The sequence below is a fragment of the Micromys minutus genome (assembly GCF_963924665.1).
Source record: "Micromys minutus genome assembly, chromosome: 17".
Taxonomy (NCBI): domain Eukaryota; kingdom Metazoa; phylum Chordata; class Mammalia; order Rodentia; family Muridae; genus Micromys; species Micromys minutus.
The window spans coordinates 37,437,049-37,460,662 of record NC_137952.1 but is presented as its reverse complement, the minus strand read 5'-3'; the positions used below and the strand labels follow the sequence as shown (position 1 = coordinate 37,460,662).

The window sequence follows — 23,614 nt, the reverse complement described above, 5'->3', positions numbered from 1 at the left end:
TTTAAATTTTAAGCTTCCTACCTGATCACTGTCTCTTTATCTCTTCCAATCTATTTCCTCCCTTGCAGTGAGTCATCTTCCCATGGAGACTACCAATCTGCTGAACCACGATCTTCAGTCATCAACAGCCACACATTTCTAGTCTATTTACCTACTTAAAATTTCCCATACAGACCATGATAAAAATCTGGTCTCCCAATTCCCTCCATTTTCTTTCCTTCCTCTTCTATTGTGCTTGCTATATAATACAGGTAACTACAGACCCTGTCCACATCTACTGTGCCCCAGGGTTGTTAGTTTAAACAACCCTGTTACCCTGTGTCCCTTGTGTCCTAATAACTAGAAATACATACTCACTTAAGGTTATGTTCTAATACACCTAGCAAACACATGTAAGGCAATATCATAAACTATCAGTAGCCTGATGCTCTGTAGCTTTCTTCTGTCATCCCCAACACTTGGCTTCTACCTAAAAATTCAAGATGATTCCTCGGGCTCCTATGATTAAACAGACCCACTCCACCTAGCACAAAGGGGGAAAGGAAACAAAGAGCACACCCTCTTCTAAGTCAAACATGAAAACTCAACATATATTCATTAGCCAAGAGTAACAAGCATATATCTACATATAGAGGGCAGAGAAATTTAGCCACTATCCAAAATGTAGTAATAGATGCCCCAAAGCTCAGGATTCTTTTTCCTGAAAAGTTGGTAATAGCTATAAAGAATAATCTTTGTCATAGCATATAATCTAATACTTAGATGTGAGAGAAGTCTGTGAATGACATCTCGGAAATATTTCTCATTCTAAGAAAGACAGGAAGACATGCTAATTCCCTGTTCAAGGAAGGACTTGCTGCCAGTGGCCGCAGTGAACATGGTCATCGATTTGTCCTTCGGGAACTGTACTACCACACCAGGCCCTTCCCAGGACAGCCACATTTCTGAAGGTTTAAAGGTTCAAGCGTTTCAATCCAACATGGGCCCCCTTACAGGCATTCCTCGCTTAAGAGCTCCCCTGGCCAGTGTGCCTGGGACCCACCTATCTTTACAACCCCTCTCCAAGATTGCTTACAAGTGTGATCATCACACCCAGCTTTCTGTTGGTTCTGGGTCTAAGCTTAGGCAGCTGTGGTTACACAAAAAGCACGTCACTGACTGGGCCATCACCTGAGCCAACTCCCCAGCACTAGCTTTTGGGAAGCATTTGCTAAGTCAAGGATTTGAGGCCCAGGTTGGTTGTGATGCCACAACAGGAAGGTATTATAAGAAAAAAGCAGAATTGGGTAAAGGAGACAGTTGGGCTTTGGCAGAGGGGAAGCTCTTGAGCAAGGACTGCCTGTCAGAGGCGTCCCAAGTTGGAACACTAGAGCCAGTCCCAGAACATAAAGGGCAGAGAATCTGCAGTTATGATGTCTATCTAAGTCAGCAGACGGCTCTCAAGTTCACCTTTCACAGTGGAGGGAACACTTCTTCATTCTCACCAATTCTGATTTTCTCCAAACACCTCATCAGCATGTTCAGGAGTAATGATTAGCTACCCATCATATCCTGGTCTCTCTTGGGGACACTGCTGCGCCCTCTCTCCAGGTCTCTCTTCTCTCTCCTTTTTAAATGGCTTTACACAAGGAGTTTGGAGATGCTCCTTCTGGTTTTTATTGTCTGTTTGTTTGTTTTCTTTTCTTTTTTTAATGGTTTCAGAAGATTGACTGTAGAAATTTTTTGACTGTCTGGAAGAATTCTTCTGGGATTCCATCTGACCTTGAACTTTCTTTTTATTACTATTTCAATCTCCTCATTTGTTATATTTGGTCTGTTCAGGTTGTTGGCTAATTCTTGGTTTAATTTTGGCCGAATCTAGAAATTCATTCACTTCTTTGAATTCTCCAACTTTAATGAGTTAGAGGTTTTTAAAGTATTACCTTATAAAATTCTTAACATTTCTGGTATCTGTTGTAATGTTTTCATGCTCATTTCTGATTCTGTTCATTTTGGTCCTCTATTTCTTTATTTTGGCTAGCTGAGCCAAAGTCTGTTGGCCATATCTTCTCCAAGTATCATCAGTTCTCAGATTCATTGATTCCTTGTATTATTTTCTTTGTTTATATTTGATTTATTTCTGCTCTGGGTATTATTTTTTGCCACCAACTAGGTTTAGATTTAGTTTGTTTTCATTTTTCCAAATTTTTGAGTTGCCACATTAAGTCATTTATTTGTGCTAGTTCTGATTTTCTAATGTAGGCACTTAGAACTATATATTTCTTCCCTGATTTCTTCTTTGACCCATTCATCATTCAGTAATGAGTTACTTATTCTCATATACAAGGAGGTTAGAGATCTGACTGGCTGTGTGTTTTAAGTTTTACTGCATTGTGGTCAGAAAAAAAAATAACTGGAGTGATTGTAATCTTTTTGAACTTGTAAAAACTGGTTTTGTGTCTCAAGGTGTGGTCTGCTTTAGAAAAGCTTTGTGTGCTGCTGAGAACTGTGTTCTTTGGTGTTTTGATAGAATATTATGTAGACAGCTGCTAAATCCATTTTTGATGTATGATGTCAATTAATTCTCATGTCTCTCTATTTTATTCAGATGATCTATTACAGAAAGCGGGATATTGAAACCATCTACTATTAACAGACTGATGTTAAATCTGGTGGTATAATTTTTATAAAATTGGGTGTATCAGAGTTTAGTGCATATTGTTAAAGATCTAAAATATTCCAAGTCTCTAAAATATTCAAAATCTCTCTGACATTCTAAAGTCTCTCTAGAATTCCTAAGCCTTTAATTTTTTTTTAACTGTGGACTCCTTAAAATTAAAAAATAGATGACATTCTTATTCAAAGAGGAAAGAGCCAGGGCACAGTCACAACCAGATCAAAGAAGAACCAAAGTCCACCACTGCAAAGTTCAATGTCAGCCTTCTGGCAATCACAATCTTCCAGGCTCCAAAGGCCTTGTCACAGCACACATAACTACTAGTCTCAGGCAGGCTCCATTTTGTACCTTGGTGGTCGTCCCATGGTACTGGCATCTCTAAAATGCTGGGGTCTCAGTAACTAGGCTGCACCTTCACCATTACCTCTCCTGGGCTTTCTTCTGGGACTAACCCACCACATGGTAGCAAACCTTAACTTTTCTCTATGACTCTCTATGACTCCTTCAATCTTAGGGATTCAATATCAACTGGGTTTGCACATTCACTGTGCAAAGCCTCAGCTGCTTTCCATGTCCACTTCATGCCTTCAAAACCAGTACCAACTGGAGACTCTTAAAAGATTACCAAGTTTGGCTGTCAGCAAGAGATACAGCCTTCTCCTATCTGTGTGCTGTAAAGAAACCCTTTTTAGAAAATTCTGCCTTGGTGCTGCAGGTCTCTTCTTAATCAAAGCTGGTTCTCCAGCCCCAGCTGACCAGTATCAATTTGTCCAATAAAGCAAAGGTTCCACGTCTATGGTTGTTAGTTCCAAATATCAAACGCCCTGATAGCATTGTTAGGTGACCTTCAAACTTCTTTCTGAAACGTCACGGCTCAGTCTCGGACATCTGTGTTGTTCGACATTCTTATACTTCAGCTTCCCACAGAACAGCTCACTAAGCATTAAACAGCTTTTCTAGCCCAGAGTTCCTTGCACAACCCTCCCCAAAACAACATTGTCAAGAGGAGTACAACTGTGATAAACATCATAACAAAAACCAACTTGGGGAGAAAAGGATTTATTTCATTGCAGTTTATAGCCCATCACCCATGGAAGTCAGGGCTTGAAGTTAGGAGCTGGTACAGAGGCCATGGAGGGGTGTGGCTTACAGACTAGCTCTCCCCGGCTTGCTCAGCCTGCTTTCTTATACACCCCAGGACCTCCTGCCTAGGGATGACACCACCCACAATAGGCTGGGCCTCCCATATCAATCCCTAGTTAAGATGCTCCAGTACTTACAGACAAGCCAATCTGGTGGGGGTGAGAGTACAACTTCTAAAATGACTGCACCTTGTGTCAGGTTGACATGAAAGTAATCAGCACAGTAGTGCTCACTGTAATCCCAATGCTAGGGAGGCAGAGACAGGAGGATTCCGGGACTAGACAACCAGCCAGTCTAACCTAATCAGCAAGCCCCAGATCCTAGTGACAGACCCTGACTCAAAACACAAAGCAGATGGCTCCTAGGAAACAACACCTAAGTGACTGAATTTGTCACTAATGCTAAAATTATTTTAATACTAAAATTATTTCCACATCCCCGAGTTTCACCTTTGGAAGTAGTCATGGTGATTGAACCCAAATTCTTGTGAATGATAATTCCATGTCCTACCATTGATATGTACACCCTTGCCTTTAAGTTTTTAAAAATAATTATTTATAAAATTTACTTTATCATTAGTATGTATATGTGTATTATGGTAAATATTAAAATTAATAGGGGGTTTCTTCCCCACCTTAAATCATTTGGTTCCCACATAAGATACAATCTCTATATTTATATTAAGCCTTTAAAGAACTAGAACTGAGACAGCTATCAACCCTCCGTGGTTGTTTTGCCTGCCTACATCCCTGTCAATAGCCCCGAGTTATAACTTGCCATTTTCCACCTGGGCCACTCTCACCCAACTAGCCAGCCCTCATGATTCATGTACCCCATGGAGTCTTCTCTTCACCTTCTCTTTCTCCCCCATAGTCTCTGCCTCAGACCCCAAGCTTGGGAACTGAAGCCCCACCTACCTCACTTCTGCCCAGCTACAGGCTGTAGGCATGCTTATGTGTATTTACTGATCAATCAGGGATAACTTGGGGAGGTAAGATTACATACATGTCTTGGTGTGCATGAGGATCTCCTTGACCCTGAGGCAACCAGATCTTGGGTTTAGCATTACAATATACAGCAACAGACTGAACCTCAACATATGTATCATCACATGTGTGAGCATGCATGCACTGAGCCATGGTGTGTATAGTGGAGGTCTAGGACAGCTTTGGTGAACAGTTATCTCTATCCACCATGGGTTCCAGATACAGAACTCAGGTCATCAGGCTTACATGCCAAGCAGTTTATTACCTACTGAGTCATTTCACTGGCCCTTGACATAATCCTTTACAATAAAAATACAACGAAAGGGGTTCATTAATATGTACTCAGGTTAATGGGCCTAAAATGCAACAGATAAAGCATGTGATAATCAATAAAAACTAATGGTAAAAACCTAAGTTATAGTACTATGCAAGCACTATAAGGGATATAACCTTCCACAAATATGTCATGTGTGTTTTAGTGTCTAAGACATTCTGCTACACTCATCCACAAAGTTACATGTCGCTGTCTATTTAAAAAAAAAAAAAAAAAATCATCTGCCTCAAGAGAGTAAAAAGCAAAAATACAAAATTCCTTCCCTGAAATCTTTTACTCTCTCCTTGCCACTGCCCAGGACGAGGATTCCTTGAAGCCCCTATAGGTGAGCCCCATTCCCTCTGTGGCTTTATCTACTGCTTCTTTTATTTACTGTTCGAACCTCAATGCCACACACACTAAGTTCCATGTTTCAGATTCATATCTCCTATTCCAAAATCAAATGCAAATCCTAATCCAAAACTTTAGTCCCAAAACTCCTCCTTTTTTCTTTTCTTTCCCTTACTTAGGCACCCTCAGTCCTAGGGTTTACAGCCATTTTGACATCATCTACCCTGTGTTCTGAAGCCTACAGACTCACCCTGTACCTCAGTCCCATCATCTCACAACAAATGACTTCACCTTTATCTCTCTGCCCCACCATGTGCCAGCTGCTAATTTAAACTCTCCCCATCCTCACCTAGTCCCCCAGTAAAGGCCTCTTAACAAATGGCTCAGTCCAACTCCCTAACCAGGCAGTTCTGGGGCACAAGGCATCTTCCTCAAAGACCAACCTAACCCTGCCAAAACTGCCTAGGAACTTCCATGTGCGTTAGCACAGCACACAAAGTCCATCAAAACCCAGCTCCAACTTGTTTCACTTCCCTTCTCTGCCCTATGTCCCCAGACTAAGAGGCCCACACTGCAACAACACTGACCATAAATCCCCATGCCTTATCACATCACAACATTACTCTAGAACAACTTTCCCAGCTTGGTGTGGTGTACACATCCATAATCCCAGCATTTAGGATAACACAGCCTATATGAGGAGACCAGGTTTTTGTAAGTAAATCAATCAATCAGTCAATCAATCAATCTCTCACCCCACAGGGTAAATGCTGTAGTCCTGGGTGACTACAAAAGAGGAAGAAAGAGAAACCAGGGGTAGACTAGTGGAATTCACTACTACTGGCAACAATTCAAAAATAAAATGAAATTTAGGGCTCAATAGGCACTTGCTGCCAAATTAAACAACCTGAGTGCAATACTTGGGCCCCACATAGTAAAAAAGAGAAATAACTTCTGAAAATTAGTCTCTGATTTCCACCCACCCACTCACTACACACACACACACACACACACACACACACACACACACATTTTAAAATTTAAAAAGAAAATAAAATATCAAATGACATGATTTACAATCACACAAAAATGACAAATGCTTTGAGATATATAACACCTCAACACAGAAAACTATAAAAATCTTATTGAAACATAATACGTTCTAAATTTTAAAAGTTGGGGCTGGAAATGTAGTTCAATTCCAGAAAGCCTGCCAAGCATGTATAGGCCCTGGGTTCCACCTTCAACACAAAGGGGAGGAGGTCCGTCCATGGTCTGGAAATAATTATAAAAGCTCCCAATTCTCTTCAAACTGAATTAAGGTTAGGTATACTGTCCTAACCACATCTTCAATATTCCTAACCACAAGTGGCCAAGATGTTTCTAAAATCTACATGAGAATACCACGAGACAATAAAAGCCAAAATATACTTGAAGGACAACAATAATAAAGAAGTAGCTGGAGGATGGCTCAACAGTTAAGAGTACTTAATTCATAATCATGAGGACCAAAGTTCTGATCCTAGCCCCACAGGCACACAAGTACCTGCAGCCTCAGCTCCAAGGGAGGCAGAAAGCAGATCCTGCTTCCAAGAAAAAGGCAGAGTGACAGAACACCAGCCCTCTTCTCCATGCATACACACAGACACTCACACTAACACACAAGCTTGCACATACTCACACATCCATCCATACATTCACACAGATATACAAGCATATATCTGTGGGCTACAGAATGCAATCCTATCTCAAAAAATAATAAGTACTGAGGGCTGGCTAGATGACTTGTCACCTAAAAACCCTTTAATCCAAGCCTGACAATCCCAAGTACCACACGGTGTAAAGAGAAAAGGCAACTCCAGAAAGGTGTTCTCTGACTTCCAAACACATGCCACAGCACATGTATGTCCTTGTGCATACACACTTACATACGTACAAACAAATAAATAAAAACCCCACATCCCGTAAGCCCAGATAATGAAAGACTAAGGTAGGAAGATTGTGTAATTCAAGAACGAAAAATCCTCAAAAACACAAGAATTCATCTAAAAGTAATCAAAATTAAATAAAAAATGAAGTTCAAACCCTGTATTCTACATTTATCAATTATAGCAAAGACAGCAAAACTACATACCCAGGGGTAAACCTAACAAATGTCATACAATGTTTTAAAAAGATATATTTATTGAAATACATGAGACCTAAATAAATGAACATATAAAATATCCTTATTAAGAGTTTTTATCCATCTTTTATAGAAGAAACAAATAGACAGGGACTGGAAAGATGGGTCGATGGCTAAGAGTGCATCAAAGTCAGACCAACACATAGGGGGGTTCACAACTGACTGCTGTAACTCCAGATCCATTATCTGCCTCTGGCCTCCATGGGCACCTGCATGTATATGCAAATACGCACACACGCTTAATTAAAAATAATAAAACTTGTAGGGCAATGATGGCACACAGCTTTAATCCCAGCACTTCAAAGGCAAAGGCAAGTAGATCTCTGAGTCTGAGGCCGGTCTGGTCTAAGGAACAAGTTCCAGGACAGCTAGAGCTATACAGAGAAACCCTGTCAATAATAATAATACTTAATAATAATATATTAAACAAAGATAACAAAAATTTCCCCAGCTTAATCTCAGCATCATTTTTGAAATTAAAAGTCAAAATGGCTAAGAACAAGCAAGATAAATTTGAAGTGTTCTATGTCTGGGGTCTATTTCAAAACAATGAAAGGAAAAGCACACTTATATATAATATAAATGGGACTGAGACGACTGCTTATCTTTTATAAGATACTTTATCAAGACTAAGTACGGGCATCAAAACAAACAATTCATAGAAATGCATTACAAGTGGACAATCAGAATGTGAAAAAGGAAAGATCTCTACAAGGTTGGTACAATAAGAGAATTTTAAAACAAAACAAAAAGCATAAACCCCACAGGAAAATGCACAACTAAGAGTTGAACTTTCTGTCTGTCTGCTTAGCTATTATAGAACATTTTCTTGGTATGCAAGATGCTCTAGATTCAATTCCCAGCATCACAAAAAAGCAAAGGGTGTCATAAAATTTAAGACAAACTTTATTGATGCTAGTAACAAACCTGGGACAATCTCTGTGCAGGAAGATATTAGCAGTGTGAGACAGAATTTTAGATGCATATATCCTGTTACAGCCATTTCATGTCTGAGACCTCATTCCTAAAGACAGACCCACAAATACATAAAATAATGTTTGCACTTGTACACAAGATTTGTTTTGCTTTGTTTTAAGAAAGGGTCTCAAACCTAATGCCTTGAGTGCATCCCTTTAATCCCAACACTCCTTAAGCAGAGGCAAATAGGACCACACTGGTCTACATAGCAAGTTCCAGGCCAGCCAAGGCTATATAGTGAGATCCTGTTTCAAAGGAAAAAGAAAGCAAGGCAGAGTAAGGAAGGAGGCAGGGGAGGTAATGAAGAGATGGCTCTTTAGGGTTAGAGAGATAGCTCAATGGTTAGAGGTCTTACTATGTAATAAGGGCTGACTGGAGTTTGCATCTCAGCCTATAACAAGCCAGGCATTCTGCATGTCCTTGTGACCTAAGGGTCATGCCCTCAAGGGGCAGAGACAGTAATATGGCCAAGACTTGCTGTAATCTAGCCTAAACAAGAAAACAAGAGCTAGGTGTTAGAGAGACCTTGACCCAAGGAACAGGCAAAAAGTGACAGAGATTCCCCACACCTTCTGACTTCAATGTATGACCCTAAGCTATACGTAAATTCACACATACACATACCAGGACCCAAAAAAGGAAGCAAAGGAAAACAGGAGAGAGTCTCATGTGACCTAGGCTGACTTAAAACTTTCTATTTTCCTGCCTCCACCTCCCATCACTCACTACTTCCACATAACATTTTAAATAATTAAGGCACATCCATACAATAGAATCTAGCTACTAGGACCAGCAAGAAGGCCCACTAGGTACTTGTCATTGAGACTGATGACCTGAGCTGGATCCCCACAACTCATACAGTGGGAGAACCAACTCCTGAAAGGTGTTCTCTGATCTCCACACAAGCAGCATGGCACACCCATCCCCCCACCAAATAAATAAACATAAAAATGTTTAAATATATAAGCTTCTCCAAGATACTTTACTCAGGAGACAGAGAGAGAAAAGCAAGGTACAAACCAGTGACCTGTTTATGCCACTTATGTACAAACATAAGGAAGGAAAGCCCATAACACTTGTAACTACCATTAGATATTAACATGTATGTGTGTATACATATACATATACATATAAATACATGTGTTATTTGTGAAAATATATATCACAGGGCTGGAGAGACTGCTCAGCAAGCACCATTGCCCTTCCTGAGGACCCAAGTTTGGTTCCCAGCACCAACAGGTGGCTGAGCTTGCAACTCCAGTTCCAGAGGATCCAACACCCTTTTATGGCCTCCAAGAGCACCCACATGGTCCCATAAATACATACTTACACATAAACAATTTTTTAAAAATACTAATAGCTGGACACGATGTCAATATGCCTTTAATTCCAACACTTGGGAGGCAGAAGCAGGTGGATCTTTTAGTTTGAGGCCAGCCTGATCTACATAGTGAATTCCAGGACAGCCAGAGCTACAAAGTGATACCTTGATTCAAAAAATACATTAGTATGATTTGCTTAGATGTATACAAAGTAATAACAGTAATTCATACACACACACACACACACACACACACACACACTTCATTTGGAGCCAGACATAAAGGCTTTACTATACATATCACAACATCTGTAATATTTACTATTTAGAATAGCAATATGAAAAAAAATTCAGGAGTACTAAGTGATAAATCACAGATTTCATCTTGTTATTTCTTTCATCTCTTCTGCACACTTGAAAAACAGGAGTGAGGATGTAGCTTTTGGTAGAGTGCTTGCCTAAAATGTCTAGCACCAAAAAAAAAAAAAAAAAAAAAAAAACAAAAACAAATCAAAACAGGCATGATGGCTCTTAGGTTCTTTTCCACAGCTGGGATAAAACGCCAAGACCAGGTGACTTATGGAAGAATGGGTTGACTTGGGGCTTACAGTACCAAAAGCATAAGTGTCCATGAGGTAGCAGGCAACAGGTAATTGGAGCAGCAGGGAGCTCACATTTCCATCCACAAACAGGAAGCTGAGAGCTAACTAGAAATGTCATCAGTCCTTTGAAACCTCAAAGCCAGCTCCTAGTGACATAACTTCCTCCAGCAAGACCACACCTAATAATTCCAAATAGCCACCAAGAATTATGGGGCACATCTTGTTTAAAACGCCACAATGGCACGCTATGGTGGCACTTCCTTGTAATTCCAGCACTCAGAAGGTAGAAACAGGAAAGTCAGAACTCAAGGTCCTTGGCTACATGAGACCCTGGCTCAAAACAAAACAAATTTACTCCAGGAACTGACCTAGCACCAAATATCTGATCACTTTTAAGCATCCAAATAGTTTTGTTCATGCTGGTCAGTGTCAACCAGTGGTTCAAATGCTGTTCCAACTAAAGTATGCTAATGACATTTGTTAAAGAGAAACATGATGACATAAAGAGCAGACCATAAATCAGTCTCATATCAAAAGTGCCTCACTATCACCTTTGCCATGCTTTCTGAACACAATCTTTTATAGCTTTGTAAGACATCTCTAGTATTTAAAGTGGAAGGAAGAAGAAAGGTAAAAAGCAAGAGCCAACTCCACAGTATCCTCCTCTGACCTCTGCTTGTCATGCCATGTGCACATCCACACACATATCACACACACAATAATAAAGGAAATAAAATACTTTTTAAGCAAAGGAAAGTCAAGTGACAATTATAGCTGGCTTGGTCTTTCATTTATAGGGAAAGGGGGAAAAAAACAAACAGGAAATGTGCTTTTCTATAGAGAAATGCTTACAAATATTTGGAAACTATCATTTAGGTTAAAAAAAAACAACAAATCTAAAATAATTATTAAAACACATCAAATAAAGAAAATTACCTATTTTTAACAGGAAAAAACAATCAAATTCAGTAGTTTAATAAATATTTAATCTCAAAAAAATTTTTGTGGCCCTGAATCTAACCCAGAGTAGTCACAGGCTATGCAAGCAACACAATGACTGAGCCGCAGCTGAGTACAGCTGCTACTACAGCCCCCGCCCCATCCCCCACCACAGTCTCCACCCCATCCCCCACCACAGTCTCCACCCCAGCCCCCACCACAGCCCCCACCACAGCCTCCACCACAGCCCCCACCACAGCCCTCACCACAGCCTCCACCACATCCCCCACCATAGCCTCTCCACAGTCCCCCCACAGCCCCCACCACAGCCCTCACTCACTACAGCCCCCTTCCACTTCAAGCTTGAAAGACACATACACACACACACACACACACACACACACACACACACACACACACACACACACACACACGGGGGGTGGGGGGTTCTTAGACCTGCTTTGAACTCACTTTGTACATAGGAAGCCCTTGAACTTGGAATGTTTCTGCCTTAGGCCCCAAGTACCTGGGCTTACAGGACTGTGCCACCAGGTCCAGTGTGATCTTAAATTAAATGCGATTTTACATTATCCATAAATCTTGGGGTTTTTTTTACATAATTGAAAGTAATTAAACATAAAAAAATTTTAAAGCTAAAACTCAATTTTCTTTTATATTGTATCATTATAAGATTTAAAATGTACATTGTAGACTAGAGATGTATATCAGTGACAGAGTACTTGCCTAAGAATGTGCAAAACCCTAGATTAAAATTTCAGTACCCCTCCCCACCAGCCTATAGTGTTGTCGTAGGGTTTCAATCACTGTGATAAAACACCATTACTAAAGCAACTTGGGAGAAAAAGATTTATTTAAGCTTATAGTTCCATATTACACTCCATCACTGAGAGAAGTCAAGGTAGGAATCTAGAGGAAGAAGTGATACAGAGGCCAGGGAGGAGCACTGCTTGCTGTCTTGTTTCTCGTGGCTTGCTCAGCCTGTGATCTTTGAGCAACTGGAACCATCAGTTCACACTGTCCACAGTAAATATCAATCATCAATCAAGAAAATGCAGCACAGGCTTGCCCATGGGCCAATCCGGTTTGGGGACTATGATGGTTTAAAAAAGAATGGTCCCCATAGATTCATATATTTGTAAATATAGCTCCCAGTCAGTGGAACTGTTTATAAAGGATTAGAAGGTGTGGCCTTGGTGGAGGAAGTATGTCACTGCAGGTGGGCTGTGAGGTTTCTAAAGCCCAGGCCAGGCCTGCTAGTGAATTAAATGTGAGCTCTCAGCTACTACTCCAGTGCCATGCCTAATTGCCAGTCATCACACTTCTTGACACAATGGTCATAGACTCACCCCCTGAAACTGTTAGCAAGGATCAATTAAATGCTTTCTTTTATAAGCTTTATTTTACCTTAACCATGGTGTCTCTTCATAGGAATAAAAAAGTAACTAAGACAGGAGCATTTTTTCAATTGAGATTTCCTTTTCTCAGATGACTCTAGTTTGTGTCAAGGTGACTTAAAACTTGCCAGTACAATTATGATCCTAATTAACAAATTATTTTACAAGATTCATGGTGCATGCCTATTATCACAGTACTGCAGACTGGTCTAGGCTACACACAGAGTTCAAAAGAAGCCTGAAATACACAGAGTGAGACCATTTCAATTGAGGGCAGGTAAGGTGTGGATCTAGTATGTGATGGTGTAGTGGTGCACACCCTTAATCTCAACACTCAGGACACAGAGGCAGATTTCTGAGTTCTGTGAGGTCAGCAGAACTACACAGTAAGATCCTGTCTCAAAACAACAAAACACAGAACATAGTTACACAACAAAGTCCAGGAAAATGGCACTGCAAGGTGGCTCTTGAGAGTTTAAATCCCAAGCCTCCACCCACCCACATCAGAGCTCACAAATGCCTGCAACTCCAGCTCTAGGAGATCCAACCTCTTCTGACTTCCTTGGGCACCCATGCATATGTGTACATACTCTTACACAGACTCGAAGTCTCTCTCTCTCTCTCTCTCTCTCTCTCTCTCTCTCTCTCTCACACACACACACACACACACACACACACACACACACACACACACTCAATTTTAAGCTCAAGGACAATTTTATTTGAATTTAAAAGGAAGTTGCCCAGAGCCAGCAAGCTATAAATCTTAGTAGCTGCCCTGAGCAGGATAGCAGAGGGGAGGAGAAGACAAGCCTTGCAGTTTAAGCCATAATAGATGTCAGGGGACACATGGTATGGAGGGAGGCTTTAAAAGAAAAGTAAGAAAGCCAAAATGTGAGGAATCCCAATGTGTTACAGAGCTTAGAAAAGATGATAATTTAGAAAAGCTGTGGCCGGGTAAACTACTGCCAAAAAGGAAAATCTTCTTTAAAAAAAGAATACAAAAGACCAAGAGGAATTAAATGAAAATTCCATTCATTTAATAAGTACCATATGTTATTCAATTCAAATACTAAAATAAAATATGTATTCATCCATGACTAAAATTAATTTTTATAAATGAAAAATAAAGAATTCTAAACAAGTAAATATGCAAATACATAGTCAGATTTAATGTTCACTCAAAATGTAACTTGGAGGAGAAAAAAATATCTGAAGACTTGAAGGTTTAAAAATTGAAAGGTTAAAACCAAATTATAGCCTCAAATGATAAAAGGAAAGCAGTTAATGTCCCAGGCGGTTATGGTGGTACATGCCTGTGACCCCAGCACTCAGAAGGCTGGCTCACATGCAAGTGAGAGGCTGTAGGTAGCCTGAGACACACAGCTCCAATTCTCAAGAAATGAAGGGAGAATGGAGGAAAGAAAAAAAGAAAGAAAAGTAACTGAAAGGTGTGGCATATATAAAATAAGAAAAAAAAAAGTACAAGAAAGCAATCCTAAGAAGGGGGGGGGGGCGAATGTCAAGTCAATATCCCTGCATTTGAAAGTGTAAGAAAAGGGAATAGGAAAGAAAGTTACAACATGAAAAGGCAGGCCAACAGAGCTCTATTTAAGTGAAAACCAGTTTCATCTCAGTGACTGCTAAATATTCAGATACTCGCATTTCACAAAGTATAAATAAAGCTTCATTTTACTTCTGGAAACAATTTCATATTAAAACCAAAAATTAGCATAAGATGTCGGTTCAGCCAGTCACTTCTGCATTTAATTCTCAAGATGAGCCACAATTGTATTAAATCACTAGACGTAGTTAGTAGAACTGTTCTGATGGTAAATATACCCTGACCCTCTGTATATTTGTATTCATGCCTCTACACTGTAGTAAACAAAACTATTTGACTATGAGCCTTTAGCAGAAGTAACCCTTGGTAATGTGCTACAGTATTGGGCGCCCTCCCTCCTTATGAAACTTACCATAGCAGGAAGTTTCAATTTAATTGACAAGATATCAAGTCTAAGGCTTAAGAAAAACAAAAACAGTGGTACCTCACGACCTCAGAAGGTAGGGCCTCAGGAGAGGCCTGGCCCATAGGTTCAGTCGGTCAGTCATATCTGAAGCATTGCTTCCTCTGCTACCCTCCCTCCTCTGGAATGTGCCCTGATTTGGGGTGGAATCGGCTCCCCACAGCACTGTTAGCTGCATCGTTTCTAAAGCCGGTCACTACAGAAAGGACAAAGCATCTCCTTCATAAGTACCACGGAGAAGTCTCCAGCAAGTCCTGAGATTCCCTTTGATTAAACAGCTTAGGTCACATGCCAGTCTCCAAACAATCACAACCAAAAACTGGCAGCCTTGATGGTGGGTATCCTCAGTCAAGGACACAAGTTGAAGCTGCAGGCTCTTAGGAAGGAGAAATAGAAGGTCACTGTCACCTTTCCTTCTAATCCACCTCCACTCCACACCCTCGGCACTGGCTTCTTCAACAATATCCATTTGTTTCAGTTCCATTAACTGCTGTGGAGTGAACTTTGTCCTACAAGAATGTATGTTGAAGCACTAACCCTAGTTACCTGTCAGTGTGACGTCTAGGTCTTTGCAGATACAGTCAGATTAGGAAAAGGTCATGCATGTACACATGATGTGATTCTGTGTAAGGGCACCATGTAAGAATGACTGGTGGAGGAGGAGGCTAAACTTGCCACGGAATGACAAAGATTGCTGATACTCCAAAAGCTAAGACAAGGGCAGGGAACATATCCTCTCCAGTCTTCAGAAGCAGCATGCACCATTTTTACCTCATTTCAGACATGCAGCCTCTAAAACTATGAGAGAATCCGTTGTGACAAGCCAGCATCATGTAGTACACACTAGAAATGAAGGCACTAAGTATGATAACCCATGCTTTGCCTACACAAAAACTCTTGATTCCTCCTGCACTATCTTTCTTCCTCGGCCTAATCATACGCAAACTTGTAGATTTGCTCAAAGATTTCCTCTCTGATGTTGTCTATTAGAGCTCTCAAAAGACTGAATCTTTCTAACTCATACTAATTCAGCATCATATACTGCCTGCATAATAATCATTCATAAGATAATCAATTGAACAGGTGGATGGCTCAATTCTTTGAAAGATAATGTTAAGAGATCCAGCTACTTTTATAAAGAACTAAAGATACTCTGGGTATGGTGGTACACACCTTTAATCCGAGCACAGTCTCTACAAGCCTCAGGCCAGCCTGATCTATACAGAGTTCCAGGCCAGCCAGGGCTCTACAGCAGTACCCTGTTTCAAAAAAAAAAAAAAAAAAAATTAAGTAACTGAAAATAAGATCTGGCATCCTCCTATAAGCCCAGTACTTGGGAGAAGCAGGCAGGAGGGCCAGAAGTTTAAGGCCATCCTAGGCTACATAGGAAGTTCAAAAACTGCCTGGAAAAGCCATTTTAAAATGGACTGAATATTTAACTCAGTAAAAAGCTTGCCTAGGAAGGACAAATCCCCAGCTTTTTTTTTTTTTTGGGGGGGGGGGGAGACAGCGGCAGGGATATAGAAAGAGGGAGTAAGCATGGAATTCAGCAGAGACCAAAACCAAAACAAAAATCCTAAACAAAATGAAAAACTTACAAAGTAGAAGGGTTTGTCTGTAAAAAAGGATATGCATAGAGATGAAAGTCTACAACTGGTCAAGGTTGTTCTGTAGATAAGAGTCTTGCTTGTTTCTTTTCTGAGTTTTTATTCATTTATTGGGGAGAGAGGCACACACGTGTGCCACATTGCCTATATGTGGAGATCAGAGAAAACCTTTCCAGCATTTTTCTCCTTCCACTGTGGGTCCTAGGGATAAAACTCAGATTGTCAGGCCTGGCTACAAGTGACTTTACTTCCAAAAGAAATGCTGTAAAAGAACTCTTCTGCCAGCCACAGTGGCTCTGTCTAGAATCCTAATAGTTGAGAAGCTGAGGCAGAAGGATCACAGTGAATTCAGGACTATCCAGGACTACAGAGTAAGACACTGCAAAAAGAAAAACTTGTTGAGTATAACAATGGCTCATTTTTAAGAGATTATATGGCACGTGGGGGGGTGGCATTAAAGGTCTGTGAGACCAGTTATGTAGGTTGCAACACAGACAGGCTAGCAATAAGGTGAAGGTCCAGGTGCATTTAAGACAAGAGGAGACTAGTAAAACTTTAGACAGATACAAACAGCAGCAAGCCTCCTAATTTGGGGGCTTTCCTTAGCTAAACTAGAAACTGCAACTGACAGAAAAAAGTAAGAAAGAACTATTTTCTTTTCAATGAGGGTATGAAGTCTGTTTGGTGTTGGGCTCAGCTCAGGAGGAGCTCACAGCAAAACATCCCAATAAAGATGCCAAGAAATGACAGAAGATAGAGAGGTAAAGGAGAAACAGAAGACAAAAGATATATATATATATATATATATATATATATATATATATATATATATATATATATCAGTCATATGAGTAAAGATGACTTTCATTAGAGTCCCAAGAATTATATTATAAAGATGCTAGGCAGGATAACTCATACCTTATCTGTATCAGACCAATCCCACAAATAGTAATATACAGAGAATCTCAGTACCAGTTACTGTGGCCTATGTCCTACACTCTCTTCCAAACTCTGAAATAGCACATACATACACACACACACACACACACACACACACACACACACAAACACACACACACAAGAAAAAGATAAGAACATAAGTTGGGCTCATGAACATAAAATTTAGGGCTTCAGGGTAATACCAAGTAGCAAGTACTACAAAGAAACCTAACTTGCCATTTTCTTCAATTTGTAATTTCAGAATCCCCTCTCTGTTAGAAGAGCATTTGTGTCCTCAGACCAGCAGCCAACAGTTCAAGCAACTAAGATGCGTTTATGCTACCTTTTCTATTTAAAAAATCGGTTTTGCTTCCTTTGTTTTTCAAGGCATTTGCTGGAATCAAGACAGTCCTTCCAATAGACTGTTTGCAAAAGGTAACTGGACTCAGACAAAAATGAAAGGGCAAACAGTATCACAGACAGCAGGATTTCAAAATCACATATGGCCTATGTTCAAATTCCAATTTCACCCAAGTTCTGTGGCCTTGGACAAGTTAGGCAATAAATCTGCAAGCACTGTACTTAGGTCACACCCTATGGTAATGCACGCCTAGCATATAAAAAGCCCTGCATCCCATCCCCAGCGTGGAGATAGGAAAGAACAAAACGACAAACAAAAAACAAGACAAGAATACTTCAAGGTAGGAAGACGCTCATCACTTAGCCTGGCAACTTGAATTTGACTTTCAGAACCCACCTGGAAAAAAAACCAACTCCATAAAATTGTCTTCTGACCTTATATAAAAGCATGTCTGTCTATACATAAACATCCCGCAGTCATACACAAGCAGCAACTTTTAACCCCACCCCCCACTTTCAACTCGGTTTACCTACCTATGAAATGGGAACACTAAGAATTAAGAGGTAATTTCTAAAGACATTTAAAAAGTGGAAAAATACTTAAAATGGAGGGAGATGCTGCTATGACCATCACTACTGTTAAAGTGTATACTGCCACAAAGCAAATGCCAATAAATGCTTTCTTCTCCAGAAAGTTCATCTTAACAATGCAAGCAATTATACAGGCCCAATCTATGTTACTCCCTTTCATCTTCCAAGGTTTGTACAGAAGAAACTTAAAGAATTAAATGTGTTAATTTCACAAACATACTTAATATATTTAACCTTTAAATTAATAGAGGCCTATTTATTCACCTAAGAAAATTTTCAACAGTAATATCACAAATAGAAAATTATGATCACTGAATTATGAAAAGTCACATAAAAATTAAAGCATACTACCTTAATAACCATTCAGCTTTAGTTATTTTTATTGAATTGATACTATTAACTTATTCTCTATAACAAATCATTTTTCATTTAGAAAAAAAAAGTAATTTACTATACACATAAAATAATTCAGATTTTATAGCACATCCTGAATTTCCTGGGGATAAAGTGCTATACCCCTACCTAAATTAAGCATATAATATGAACCCAGTGATAAAGTTCAAGAGATCTAATGCTTCACTATCCTACATTCCTTTCAAGTAACAAAAAAGACTGACAGTCTTCTAACACAGGATTTACATAATAAATAAGTCTTAAAAGCTGGGCCAGCAAGATAGTTTAGTGTGTAAAAGCACTGGACATACAAGCCTGACAACTTGAGACCAAGCTCCAGAACCAAGTTATCCTCTGACCTCTGCACGCATGCACGCTCATGCACAAACGCAGACGCCCTGACTCGATGCCGTCTACACCAAAGCAGTAAAGTGTTCACCTAGCAGGCAAGAGGCTCTCCATTCAAGATTCAGCATAACACTGAAAATCAGAATGTATTCATTCAATGCCTGTTAGTTTAACTTGAAGAAGGAAGAGAAGATGATGAAGAAGAAGGTTAAACCAGGATACATATCAACCTTGTAATCAAAAGCAACATTTAACTCTTAACTCACTCTCAATGAAAAATTATTCAACTAAAAGTTTTCACAAAGGACTCTAACTCGCTCCTTTCCCTTTATTTTGAGTTTTCGAGACAAGTTCAAGTAGCCTCAGGTTACCCTTGAACTTAATATGCTTGTCTTGAACTGTGTCTCCGGTCTCAGCTTCCCAACAGCTGTGAGTATGGGCGTGAGACAGATGTCCTGTCAGAAAATATACATACGTGTATTTTTAAAGTTTTCTTAGATTTATTTATGTGTACTGTGCACTACACATTGCAGAGCATCCATGGTGTAGAAGAGGTCACCGGTCAGAACACTTAACCACTGAGCTAACTCTCAAGCCCTTTCTTTTCTTTTTTTCTTTTTTTTTTTTTTTTTTTTTTTTTGAGAGAGACTCATAAAGATCAGAGATCAGAAAGGCTGCAAACTTGCTATGTAGCCCAAGGCTGATTTGAATTCCTGATCTTCACCATTCTGAGATTACAGGTGTGTGTCACAACTCCTGGCCTTTATTATCTTAACAATCCTAAAAGCCACTTACTATAATAGTGTTTTCAGAGGCAGTCTTGATTGAGTCTTAATTGAGCACAAGTGCAAAGGGAATGTCTGTGACAGTCACTTACATATGAGAATAGCTGAGGCCTTATTAGGAGTGCCTGTCTTCTGTCTAAAGAGTGTCTGAACTATTCATACAAACACACAGATCTTTCTCCTTGGCAAGCCCTCTTACAGGCAGATAACCCCAAACAACTTGCATGTGCCAGGTACATACCTTGAAAATGCCCCAAACTCTGTGTATAAATCTAAGCTTATCTCAGCCTAGTCCTTCCAATGCCCCTGTGTCTTGTAAATAATGTCTCTCAATCATCCAAAGTAAGAGCTAGCCCTTTCCCCTCCCTACCGTGCTCTCTTCCAAGAACAAACCAGTCTGAAAGGAAGACTAACCATTTTATGTCTAACTCCCACACAATGTCTGCCTTGTCTCCACCAACAGCAGTGGTGTCTGTCTCTGACCTACACCGGCAGTCTCTATCAACTAACCGCCCATAACTGCGTATGCCGGAAGCCCAGGTCTTCAGAATTTGAAGGTCCCTCCACCAATCCCCTTGATGTCGGAAGCATCTAAAGTCAACTGACCTTTAAGGCTTTCTGGTTCCGGTCTAAATCCATCATTTCATGAAAACAGAGTGACCTGTTGCATCCCATTGCTCTTTGGTGAAAGGTCAGAATTCTAAATCCACCTCCTACCTCATAGCACTGCACGGGCCTCTCTCACTAACCACTGGATCTCCTCTCTAACCTGTCTTGGTGTCACTCATCCTGGCCCTCCAACACCCACCCTCAGGGATATCCCAACAGAAAGATAAATTCTTGTCTCGCTCTGAAACCTGCTTCTCCTACTCTTCACCTCCACAGCTGATGACAAGACCTCCACAGCAAAATTACAATGTATTGATGACTGGATTTAAAATTATAGAACTTTTAAGAATGATTAATTTGGGGGGGCAGAGGGGACGGCACATGACTTTAATCCTGACACTCAAGAGGCAGAGGCAGGCTGATCTCGGTGAGTTTGAGGCCAGCTTGGTCTACAGAGTGAGTTCCAGGGCAGCCATGACTACACAGAGAAACCCTGTCTCAAAAAGTTAAAAAATATTTATTTTTATTTCGTGTGTGCCCGGTGCCTAAAGTCAAAAGAAGGCATGATCATGAGCCACCATGTGGGTGCTGGGAACCTCTTGAGTCCTCTGCAAGAGCAACAAGTGCTCTTAACCACTGAGCCATCTCTCCAGCTCCGCTACGGTATTTTTTACTCCCAAATGAAGAGGTAAGTTCTATAAGAACAAAATTATGTACGACTTGTTTACCACTGTATCTCGCCGCCTAAAATCACAACATCCTAAACTGTTAGGTCAACCCACAAAATATCAGTGCTGAGGTTACTTAGCTTCTCCATTATAGAACTTAGGAGCTCATCTTGTCACTGATCTGAGTCCCCTAGAAGATCAGACAGAGATCTATTATTTTAACATTCTAAAGTTCTCCCTCACAACTCTATTCTACAGGGACACCAGCAAAACTCCAACTTCTGGGCTCCACTGCTATGTCTGCATCTTTTTCCCATCTGGAATTCTTTTCCCCAACTTCACACTTGCAGATCCTATTTAACCTCACATGCTCAAATTCAATGTCATCGAACCCTCCAAGTCTTCTCTGCTTTCTCCTCATCACATACTCTCTGCCCCTTCATCTCCACAGGTTCTCCTATGCTGGGTTCGGGTCTCAGATTAAATGGCATGCAAATGAGTGGCTTCTAATGTCACCAGCTTGCCAGAATCCTGTAAGACCACCTGTTTGTATCTTGTTGGTAGCTTTACTACTATCTGAAAGCACCCTGCTCATTCCTTTCGTCTAGTTACTTTGTTGACTGCCTGTCATCCCTCACTAGAACATACGGTCAGTTGGAGCAAGAATCCTATGCCATGTTCACATTTCCTCAATTTTCCACGTCAAATGAGGAACGCAGTCAACGAGTATCTCCTCAAATGGGGAACGCAGTCATCGAGTAACTATCTGCCCGAAATACGGACTGCAGTTCTTATAACTTCGGATTCTGTGCACAGAAACTTCCCCTTGCTGTGTTCCTAACTTCTTGTGAACCACAAACTCTGGCTGATCGATCTACCTGTGTGCACTATCCAAAAATTCTCGCACAACAGAAGCATGTCATAGATAAATGCTAATTAGTAAGTGATCTCTCCAAAAGGTTCTGTCCCAAACCAGGCCAACTGCATATTTGTGGAGAATCCAGGGCTAATAGGAATCTCCTCCCTAGACAGCCCGGTTCCAATATGCCACCAACAGTGAGGATCCAAAAACAAGTTTCTTCAGTTCCTTGGAGCAATCAATGGTCCTTTTATCCCTGAAATCTTACAACCCAACTCTACCTTCTATTTTCACCCACCATGTCAATGCCTAGGCTGTGCTTCTTCCACGTACTCACATATCCAATCTCTCAGGCTGATCAAAAGGTAGTGCTAAAGAACTGACTCACTCACCTTTTCCTTGATACCTCGTTTATCCTAAATAAGCCCGTCGTCGAGGTCGGCTTTTATACTCTTCAAATCTAACCCACAGCAACAAATGCCTCCCGAGTGTTCCCGTTCCTTCTCAACCTTCCACCACTGGTAGACCCCAAGTCCACCATATGAATATCCCTCCCAGGAGGCAAGCGACCATCCAACACAGTGGGGCAAGCCCTACTCTCGCGACTCCAAGCCCTGCACCTGCCTTGGGCCTGGAACATCGGGCTGGGCCTGCACTCCCCACCCGCACTCACCTGAAGCGGCCCCCGCAGTGCTGGCATTGCTCGCCCACCCAACCCGTGGGGCAGACGCACTGGCCGGTGCCAGGGTTGCAGCGGCCGCCGTTGACACACGGCCGGTCACATTCCTTGGCCTCGGCTGCGGCCGAGCCTGACACAGCCGCCGCCACCGCAGCGGCCTCGGCCTCCCGGGGCAGCGGCAGCAGCAGTAGCGAAAAGAGCAGCGGCAGCAGCGGCGGCGGGGGCAGCGCCCGCGACAGCACCCGCGGGAGACACAGCCCGGCGCGCGGTCCTGGCCTCCAGGCCCCTGTCGCGGCGCAGGGTCCGTGCTGCCTGCCCTTCCTGCCCGCGGGCGCTGCTGTCGCCGTCGTGTTCCCCCTCAGCCGCGCCTCAGTCGCCGCCGCCGCCGCCGCCGCCGCCACCATCTTCCTGGGGCTGAGCCGGCGCCCAGCGAACACATACACACCCCGCACGCCGGCTCCCCTTCGCCTGGCCGCGCTAGGCGGGGCGGGGCGACGGTGGCCCGGCGGGTCCATACCCAAGGCGGGGCTCGAGCTGTGCGGCGGGCAGGGGCGGGGCTGGCATGCGCGAGGGCGGAGCCAGGGCCGCGGTCTTCCGGCTTGTCCCGCGGGTAAGCCTGCTCGGCCCCAGGGTCTTAGCGCGGATGAGCATTCCCAAGTCTATCGATGTTCTTTGCTTACAGCGGCTGCCTGGCTCTGTTAGACAAGCTGACTGTGGTATTACTCTTTGGACGCCTCCTGCCCATCAACTCGTAGCCCCAATTCCATTTTGATGGAAAACTGGGTCCAAAAGGCTGCCTAATGCTGTGGTGTGCTAACTGAGACCTAAAGAAGTAGTACTTACTGCACTCGAGTTTCTAA

At 41.6% G+C, this 23,614-nt stretch overlaps 1 protein-coding gene across 1 annotated transcript in view; it reads right to left on the bottom strand.

Annotated features, from left to right (window-relative positions):
* The window catches only part of ATRN (attractin), a gene marked incomplete at its 5' end in the record, with an annotated part of 116,494 nt that extends 93,225 nt beyond the window's left edge, over nucleotides 1–23,269 (bottom strand). The window contains one exon of the mRNA XM_080930946.1: nucleotides 22,749–23,269. Coding sequence (XP_080787072.1) covers nucleotides 22,749–23,269 — 521 coding nt within the window. The remainder of the gene's footprint in view (nucleotides 1–22,748) is intronic.
* Nucleotides 23,270–23,614: the final 345 nt, after the last annotated feature.